The 10622-nt window shown below is 36.8% G+C and overlaps 1 protein-coding gene across 1 annotated transcript in view; it reads left to right on the top strand.

The window, feature by feature from the left end:
• ZNHIT6 (zinc finger HIT-type containing 6) overlaps positions 1–10622 on the top strand; it is a 43493-nt gene that overhangs the window by 5614 nt on the left and 27257 nt on the right. The window contains exons 2-5 of the mRNA XM_015818998.1: positions 1540–1605; positions 1694–1800; positions 2630–2715; positions 6670–6773. Of these exons, the coding sequence (XP_015674484.1) occupies positions 1540–1605; positions 1694–1800; positions 2630–2715; positions 6670–6773 (363 nt within the window). The remainder of the gene's footprint in view (positions 1–1539; positions 1606–1693; positions 1801–2629; positions 2716–6669; positions 6774–10622) is intronic.

Raw genomic sequence — 10622 nt, 5'->3', positions numbered from 1 at the left:
TGACAAACCTGAAAAAGGCCTGTTCTTCCTGTATCTATAAATGGTTTCTCAGAATTTACTGTATTAAATTATGTCAGGATCAGTTTGACCTAGATTTAAAGCACAATTTGGAAAATGCTAAGTCAGCAACCTGACACTTGGCCTTTTTGAAAGAAAAAAAATCCACAGCAGTTAAAATTAAAAATTGAGTTAGTTCCATGTAAAAAAATTCATCATGCTCTGATTTTATTCATAAAGCAATGTATAAAAGAAAGGGTATGCCTTGTGATCAGGCTTATTTTGCTCCAAAAGATTTGTTTAGCTGCTTTTTCCTTGTTACCTTCTGGGAGGAGGCTTCGTGGTATCCGAAGCAGAACATCCAGATTCAATCACAGTTTTCCCTGGTCCTTCTCGTCATTAAACTAGACATACCCAATTCCAGCAGCTGTTCCTTATATGTTTTAGCCTCCAGTCCTCTAATCATCTTTGTTGCTCTTCTCTATACTCTTTCTAGAGTCTCAACATCTTTTTTACATCGTGGTGACCAAAATTGGATGCAGTATTCCAAGTGTAGATTTACCAAGGCATTATAAAATGGTATTAACACTTCAGGTGATCTTCACATGACAACATATACATAACGAGGGAAAAAGCTACCATATCTGGGCTGCAAAAACTGGAAAACTTACATGGCCCCAAGAAATTAGAGTTTTCTGTACTTCTCTGTAGCCATCCAGGAATTGATTTTTTTTAATAGCCAGATATGGTAACAGTGTAAAACAGAAAGACCCAAAACTATGTCAGTTTGGTAATTTAAAAAGAAAACACATTTTTAGAATAGTGGCATCTCAATGCCTAGGCTCACATATTGTGACTGTTTGACATCATATGGTGCAGAAACCCACCATTAGGATTTGATTTTTTATTTAATATCGGTGTGCCATCAATTACAAGAGCAAAGACCCAGCCAGGAGCTGATTGTAGATCAGATCACAAATTGCTGGTGTTCAGGTTGTGTATTTCTGATTTAGTATGATGTGCCAGTTGGAACTCTTGATGCATCATCTCTAGCTGATGGGGCACCAGTCCAAGTTACTCAGTTACATTTCAGGCTAAACAAAGCATGGAAAAGAATTTCCATTGTTTAGCTGCTTCTACTGGCAAGAAATGACAAAGCAGCATTTACCAGGATGCTGCTGACAAACGATAAGCCAGAATCCTGAGAGTGGCCATTAACAGGATGTAAGACCCTGTTGTGTTGATTCTCATTGGAAGCTTCAAGGGGTTCAGATTATCAGTAACAGTATTTTAACACCTTTTGCAGGAAATGCAGTGGAATGCTGTTAACAGCAAAGACATCCCGACAGAGTTTATTAATTTGTAATAAATCAGTTCTGGGGAGATAGCCAAGGCTGCTTAATGGGAGTTTGCACTTAAACAAAAGTGAAAAATTCTGATAATTTTTCTTCACTACTTTGTCTTTTACAAAGTTCCTTTCTGTAGAGACATTTCTATGTGCTGTTCCTCTGTACATGTAGCGTCTCCAATTTCATTTTTTAGATGTGAACTCTGTAATACAGAAGCAGCAAAATACAGATGCCCTCGATGTATGAAATATTCATGCAGGTAGGTATAAACCAAAGACCTGTTTATTTTTTTTAATCTTAGGTACTGAAAATAAAATAACAGTGTTTCTTTGCTTTTGTGCTTTCAGTTTGGCTTGTGTAAAAAAACATAAAGCTTTATACAGCTGTAATGGAATCAGAGAAAAAGCGGCCTTTGTTTCAGTGAATGAGTTCAGCAACTTAACTCTTCTAAGTGGTAAGAGTATTAGTCCAATAAAAATACTCAAAGTACTGTAGGGCTTGGGATAAGCAATGATCTACACTAGTGCAGTGTGCTATATAGTTTGTTTGTTTTTTAATAGAATTATAAAATTAATATTTTTTTGTAAACTCTTGCTACTGTGCCAATAGTAAGCTCCTTTTTACTATACTAGCAGTGTGTAGTTTGTCCTAGTATCCTAAAACAAACACAATAGTATGTCGGATAGAACACAAAGATAGGTTGAGAATATTTTGGACTGAGAATGAGGCAATGTAAGTATATTTCTTAAAAGAAATCTAATCCTAGCACATACAGACTTAAAATTTCGCAGACTCCAAAGCTTGAAAAAATACTTGAAAAACAGGAATGGAATGGGTACATACACTGCACTTCTGAGCAATAATAATAATAAAATTTATTTGCAGTCAGTGACTAGTCAGATCTAGCATACACTAATACCATCAAAACAGCATAGAGAATTTTAAAAAATCAGAATAAAATATGAAACCCCAGCTTCTCCTTAAAGAAATTTCTCTTCTCCTGGGGTTGTATGGTAACTTTATGATTCCAGGAAAAAAGCATGTTTGAGTAAGAAAAAAAACAACAACTCTGAAGTTTTCTGACTTTGAAAATAATAATAGCTTTACTTAAAAGGTATTGCAAAATCTTAATTGCTTCTGGTTCAACTACATTCTTATACATACTGAATATTTTAATGCTAAAGACACTACTTATATGTGGGTTCTTTATATTTTTACATATCAGCATCACTTTTATTTCAGTAAAATATCTCCTTGCCTTTTTCCTTGTTTTTCTTCTTCAGATTATCGATATCTAGAAGACGTGGGAAGAATGACTGACCGAGCTGCTCGAGATACTATTTCTCATAAACCCAAAAGCAATCGATTTGTAAATATTCTAAATAAATTAAATGTTTTATATTTTTTTCAACTAGAAAAAAAGATTGGGAATGTAAATAATGAAAAGATAAGCATGGAAGATCACATTATATTCAAGGTTACCTTGAAATGGATACGCTGAACAACATTTGAAGATTGTTGTAAGGAAGTTTTGAGATACAGATATTGTTAGAAGAAAAAGATGTTAATCTAAACTGAGTTTAGTACCTCTTTAACCTCAGGAAAATAATTGTTGTACTGTGGTAATTCTTAATTAAAATATAGCAACTGTGTTCATATTGGCAACCCAACAGTTGGGAGAATACTACTCAGTATGGCATATTGTTTTTATTTGGTTATTTTATATATCATCATTTTTTCCAAGCTAACAAAATAACAAAAGTTCATCCTCCTCCAGGACAGAATGTTATCCCTTTCCCATTAGGTCAACAGAAAAGGGATTGAAAGTCTCACAGTTTTCAACTTAATAAATCTAAGGCCATTATATTCATTTGGATTTGGCTTAGTATGTTGTAGGCGTCCAGGTATTTGAGTTTGAAAGCTGTGTTTGTGGCTTAGTATGGTATATGAACTTAACCGATTATAAGTCTTTCAGTAGATCATGGCTTGCTAGCCTTGAAGCTGGCCTTTCTTCAGCCTGGGCAAGAGAAAGCTGGCAGTAAACTGACTGGTATGATGATACAGTCTTAAACTCAAGTTTTGAGAATGTTGTACGGATGGCTCCTGTATCTGACCTCTGTATTCTTCCATATACCCCATGCAAAGTCAAAAATGACCTCCCTTCAGAAATATTAATTTTATAAACTACTTTAGATGTTCAGAGTATTTTGTAGAGATGTTGAGAGCCTTCTTTTAAGCAATATCAGAAGTTACACTTCTGATAGCCTGATTATTATTATTATTATTATTATTATTATTACTATTACTATTACTATTACTATTATTATTTCTCTCGGCATTTACAGTCATGAGTAAAAAAGGGATGAGGCTTTGATTATAGATGTGGCAGATAGTTGGTCTTTTTGATACACATACAAGTAGTCCTCAACAAATGTCCATAATGGAGCCTGCCCTTTATGACCTTTTTGTGATGGCCATTAAACAAATCACCAGAGTCATTAAGTGTATCTGAGGTCATTAAGCAAACCAGTAATTCAGTATGGGTGTGGCTTTACCAAAAACCAGAAGTAAGTATAGTTTTCAGCAGAAACTTTGTAACACGCAGTCACATGTGACTGTATTGCCAAGAACCCAAAGTTTAGACCCATGACTATGGAGTGGGCCTGACCATTGGAACTTTAAATCCAGATCATGTCCCCTTATTCAGGTTGATTGTAACTTTGAACAGGAGTGCATATATCCCTGCATGGAAGCTCCTGCTGTTGTCTTTGTTAAGTTTGAAGGAAATAGAAAGGAAAGAAAAAAGGACAAAGATAAATCACAAAGATTACTAGAATGCCCTTGGAGGAGCTAATGTACTGAAGACACTTCAAAATGAAGAGCATTTCTTCATGTTTGCCATTCAATGGTAAAATTCTAGAGCAGGGGTGTCAAACTGCCAGCCCGTGGGCCGGTTGCATCATGTGGAGGCCGCACCCACCCCAGTCCTGGCAATGTGAAAAAAGTCGCAATACGTTGCGACACGTCACGTGACACAGCGAGTTTGACACCCGTGTTCTAGAGCTATAAATAAGCCTATATTCTGCATAAAACAAGTGATACACAGAATTTTGCAGGGAGCATTGTCCCACAGAAAAATCTTCCATTTTATTGTTTGAAAGATGTGTTTTTCCACCTTTTTTCCCCCCTCTTTGATAATTGCTGCTGGTAGAAGCAGGAAGTGTGTCTGCAGAATGATTAGGTTGAGTGAATGTAGAAAGGAAAATGGTTAAGCTGTTTGGTTTCACTTGGAAGCATCTATTCGGAAGCAGTGCTGACACTATTCGGTTTTGCTGAATAAAGACAGCTTAAGGGAATAACGGCTAGCAAAGTGGAAATTTCTCATTTAGAATTGCAAGAAATAACTAGAGAGATAATACAGCAATAGGTTTTCAAGGGTTTGCTTTTGATTTGTGTAGGAAACTTGCTATGCTTTGCAAGCACCCTGTAAGCATGTGAATGCCCATAGATGTTTCTTTCAATGTATGCTAGGCGCTCTGCCTCATCTGATTTTTGATATTCTATAGATGTAGGGCAAGTTTGAAAGTACAAATTTCTTGCATATTTATTTCCATACGCGACTTAAGCACTTTCACAATTAAAATATAATTAATCTGTAAATGAATGATTCATTAGAAAGGCTCATACATCTCAAGAGCAGTAGAAAGATTCCATAACAATTGATAAGATGGAAAGGAGCAGCTTCATTTCTTTGTATTTGGTTAAATAAGCATTTGATGACTGAGCATGCCGATTGCTGGCAGCTATTTGTGCATAAGAATATACAGACTGTCCCCAAAGGAGCCGTTTTGTGAAATAGCTTGTTTTTCATATCTGTGACTTTACTGTGGATCTGTGACTTATTTTTATATGCAAGAATTAGATTTAAGTGTGACATTGAAAATCTTTAGAGCATTGTTAAGGGTTTCTGGGATTTGAAGTCCACACATTTTAATGTTGCTAAAATTGAGAAACATCGATATAAAGAGACAACTTGTAAATCCTTGTTAAGGTGAAAAGATTATCATTTCTGGTACTGAATATTAGTATATAAACATAGATCTCATATAATTTTATCCAATATAATTTCATGCGATGTTAACACGGAATTTAAGTTCTGTTAAGTTTCATCTAATGTAGCCCTGCAGAACTGTATGCTTTTGAAGGCACATTCATTTGTATAGAACAGTCAACGCCTTCTTTATGTATGCCACTTAAAAATTAAATGAAGGCATAAATAAATAAAATCAAGTTACAGTTTTATGAAGGGGGGTTATTTTACTGAGTGGAGTTATGCAAGCCTTTTGAAAGAGTTGTTTCAGAACATTTGGGAACGCGTATAAACCCTTTCTTTTTGGCTTATTAAAGTAGCCACTTCTTTTTCCAGGCTTGCACAGCTGCTTTAGAAGCTGCTTCCTGTTATTTCTGCTGTGTGAAATGCACACATGCAGAGGCAGCTGGAGAAGCTGCTGAAACCACCTGCAAAATGGCCCTCCTTGAATGATTTGAAAAGAGCTACTGTGTACCCATCCCTGTTTTTTCTGAAGCATTTCTTCCAAAGGATTTGCACAGCCCGTTACTGAGATAATAATGCATATACTCTAGGTAAATTCAATCATTTTTGAACAGCCAATTCTACAAGATAGGACTTTGAGAATTGTTGCTGCTGGATATATTTTCAGTCTTCCTAACCTTTAGTGATTTAGTCCCATATATTGAAGGCAAAGCCTTAGAGCAAGGGTGTCAAATTCGCAACATCACGTGATGTGTCACGACGTATCGCGACTTTTTTGCCGTTGCCGGCAATGGGGTGGGCGCGGTTTCGCTATGATGCATTCGGCCCACGGGCCGGCAGTTTGACACCCCTATAGAAATATGCTATATGCTCTAGCCCCATATAGAAATGGTTGAACATCTCATCTATTCTGTGAAACATGATGCATCTGATTTCGGTTATGGTTTACTTTTAGAAAAGTAAGTTTGTAAGAACAAATTTTGCACTCCTGTGTTTTATAGTTGGGTCATGAGGAGGTTAGAAGATTTTTCTGCTTTAGTGACTAAAATTTAAGCTTAATCTTCACTATGGTTTATTGAAACAAGATTTAGACATGACAAATTAAATGAAAGCAAAAGATTCCACGATTCTCTTAGTTTCTGGGTCTTGAACGTGTGAAGCTTGGCCTAGTAGAGCTAAACCATAATTTCTCAAAATAATTCTTTAAAGTAGTTCACATTTTAAAGCAATTCTTATCCTTGCATTTGAAAACCCTGCATCTCTCATCAGGTAAACTTTCTGAGAAACCGAGCTCGGAGGTGCAAGATCTGCTTGCAAACTTTACCGATTGGCTTCACAAAGAGACGAGAGAATTCTACTTTCTATAGCAATAAGTAAGTTTCTGGCTACTATTATTAGCATGATGTTAGCTCAACAAAGTCCTTCATTTTAAATATGGCTTTTATGTGTAAGTGTCTTAAGGCGAGCAAGTGATAAAATTCAGTGCAATGTCAGATATATTCTGTCACTTACATACTTGGTGCACACATCACAACACAGGTCTGAAAGGGTGTCTTCTTGATGCATCCTAATAAAACATTATCCTGCTATAACAGTGATGGCGAACCTTTTAGAGACCGAGTGCCCAAACTGCAACCCAAAACCCACTTATTTATCGCAAAGTGCCAGGGCTGCAACAGCATTGTGGTGCCCTCAGGTGGGACAGGGGAGGGCATGGGCCACTGGGTGGGTGTGGCTGCAGTGGTTATGGCAGACTGGGTGAGTGTGGCCGGGGCCAGTCCCTCACCATCTCCGGGGCATCCCCGGGGGGCCAACGCCGCTTGCTCGCTCACTTCCTGCCCTATCACTTCCAAACGCCACGTGCTCACTACTCTGGTGAACTCTGCTGGGGCAACGGTGCACGTGCTCACAGAGAGGGCTCTGCGTGCCGCCTCTGGCACCCGTGCCATAGATTCGCCACCACTGTGCTATAACCTTTGAATTATTTTCCCACAGGGGTCCTGATTGCTTATCACCATTCTGAATCAAGTTGCCCTTTGACTGATTTATATTTATGTTGTTTTCTCAGTGTGTACTATGTTCAGTATGCATTTAATCTTGTCATCAGTATATTGCGATATTAGCAGTAGAATGATATAAACTTTCTAGCTTTATTGCAGGGAATTATGGAAAAGAAACATGATTTTTTCATCAACAAGGAGATGCTAATACACTTCATTGATTTCAAGGAGCATAACTGTGAATTAGATAGGAAGGGAAGCTTTTATGTAACAACAGATAAATCTATAAATTGTGTCTGCAATATTTATACACAAATGTTATACTCTGTCTTCCTAGCACAGTTTGTTTTAATAACTGTTCTTTCAGTGGATGAAATAGACATTGATCCACAAAAGCTTATGCACAAGGCTTTTTGTTTCTTGCAAAGAGTAACTTGGCTATAATTCTGGAAACCAGTAGATGGCTCTCTTGCAAATATTTCATATTATTATAAGGCATTTGCAAGAAGAAATTAGCATACTGGCCAATATACTTCTATGCTCGAAGTAGAAATCTGTATCTAAGTAGGAATATCACAAAAACATGCAAAACTTCCAGCTTTAGTGATCAAGACAGTGTCAGATTAAAATTTGCAAAAAAAGTTTGTAAATTTTGCAATAGAAACATGCTCATTTTGCTCCTGTTTTCAGCAGCATGGCTCAAATACCTTTCAGTTCTGTTGAGTGAGTGAATACAGATCATTGTAGCAATAAGGTGATCACTTATAAAAGTTTTGCTTATACAGTGAGCTGTGCAACTTAAAATCTTTAAATATTTATTTCAGATGCTGACTTAGGACAAAAATGTTGATCAACTCCTAGGATAATGGTGTTGGTTGCTAAAAAAAAAAACCTGACTTATTTCTAATTATATCAGAATGTTATGTAATCTTACTAGATATAATCAGGCATCATAACTCTTTTGATATTCAATTTGAACCATTATTGTTCCTATCACCTCTTCCCAAAAAGCAGGTTGAAAGAATAACCTAGTATTCCCTCATTAGAAAGTTACTACCTAAGAGTATTTGGCAAGTTCAGTATCCTGGTAACAACATGGCAGTTAGGTGACAAGTCATGCTGAAGAGAAATTTGTCTCTCTTTGGGAACATTTTTTTAATACTACATTTCCACTGTTCACAGTGGGAGGAATATACTGTAGGAGTGCGCATGGAATGTGCACCTAGAGAAGCTACAGGAAACAGTTTCGGCAAACCAGAGCTTTCCCAGAGAGAGGTCCAGATTAAGAGATTGCGCATTTCTGAGCTGAATGGGGGGGAGGAGAAAGAGGTTTAGGGTAACCCCACCTTAGAACCTTTCAAGATGTACAGTATCTCATAAGTTATGCCATGAGTTTGGCAAGCTTGATATCAGGCCCAAGCCCAGAGTTGGGTTCAATCCTTTTTTTGCTTACACCTAATGAATAGAATCTTGCTCAACTCAAGCCATAACTTTCTAACCTATTAAATATATCCCGAGAGGGTCTAAGATGTGGCTGTCCTGAAACTCCCATCTCTCCCCTCCAGCTAAGGACTGTGCAGTCTCTTAATACAATCCTCTCTCTGGGAAAACTCTCTGTTGTCAAAACTCTCCCACTGCCAAAAGCACAGACCACACAGTCACATACAAGACTGATATGTGGCCCCTCTAGTAATGATTGTGGTCTTAGAATTTCACCTATCATATTTGTACTTCAGAGATTGTAGTGTTAAAAAAATACATTTTTGACAGTTTGATATGCTCCTTAATCACTTAATGAGGCTGAATCAGTGTTGCTGTGGTTTAGAAGAGCATAAAAGGTAATAGTTTTTGAAAAGTGAGGTAATTGTGGGTTTAACTCTGTATGCTGCCTGTAGTCACCATGTGTGAGTTGGGCAGCCATATAAGTTTGTTTAATAAATAAGTTTTGATGAATTGGAATTAGGGATGGAAGTTACTTTGTTCATTGCTTATTTCTCCTTGAGCTGCTACTTCCCATTGTTTCCATTGGCAGAGTCCACAGACTTCTGTGGCATACTTAAATATAAAGCAACAACTTTCTGAACCCTCAGTTATGTCTTTTTTTATGGCCCTTTTTGAATAGAATTAAGGATTGAGTTTATGTTTGAGTATTAATATGGCTTTCCATTCCTATGATTTCATTGTTGTCTTAATGAACCACAATAGTACTTTTTGCAACATCATGGGGTTTCTAAAAAAACACATAATCGAATTGGCTGAAAGACAGATGCTTGCATGTAAATGGCTTTTGTCCAGTGAACTTATGATTCATGCTTAATTCAACTGATCAGTAGTTAAAAAGAATAACCCCTATTCACAATTACTTTGACTTAACTCTTTTTTAGCTGCTGTCCATGTAAATACAAAAATTGACATAGATAATTTCTGGTTAAAGTTTCCACATCTTTCATCTCTTTTTCTTTTGCCTAAAGAATCTTGTAATGATTCTTACTTTAAAAACAGCTAAATTTGTTCCATAATCTCGTGAATTGCAATGGCCTAATTAAATTTTCTGGGTAAATACTCATTTAATTCCCTTTTTCATCATGCTGATTTTTTTCTAAGAAAAAGGGAGACTGTGGCACTGGGCAAACAAACAAACAAACAAACAGGGTGAAACAAACATTCCAAGGGAAACTTAATAAATGGTGAAGCCCAAGCAAGACCTCTCTCCTCCAAGCATTAGTCACTGCATCCTCTGGGAGACTGGCTGCAGTTTCCTGAGTGTTCCCCCCCCCCTTGTCTTTCTGTATATTGATCCACACATGCTTCACTGATGGCCCACACAGCCCTAGAAAAGAGCTATAGGATATCAACATTCACTTTTGAAAAATTCTAGAAGCCGGAACTTACGTTATCAGATATAGGCTGTACTTATCCCTGATTTAATGTCTTGTTTATAAATCTCTTGAAAGTGAAAACTATGGTTTCTATGTTTTTTTTCTGTCTTGTCTCTATATTTGGTGAAGGGCTTTAATGCTTTTATTCCCACCCTTATTGTTGAAATTCAGTTAATGTGGCTCTAAATTTTGTTGGCAAAAGAATTTCTGGAGACAGTTTTCCTGTGCATTAATAGAACGAAAGCATCAAGTGAAAACATCCAAATGTAAGATGCAACCAATAAAGAAGAATTGCAGGATAATGTGTTTGCAAATGAATACAATAGATACATGATAAAATCCT

The sequence above is a fragment of the Protobothrops mucrosquamatus genome, unplaced genomic scaffold, assembly GCF_001527695.2.
Source record: "Protobothrops mucrosquamatus isolate PMUCROS unplaced genomic scaffold, P.Mucros_1.0 scaffold841, whole genome shotgun sequence".
Classification (NCBI taxonomy): domain Eukaryota; kingdom Metazoa; phylum Chordata; class Lepidosauria; order Squamata; family Viperidae; genus Protobothrops; species Protobothrops mucrosquamatus.
This window is presented reverse-complemented; position numbering and strand designations above follow the sequence as displayed.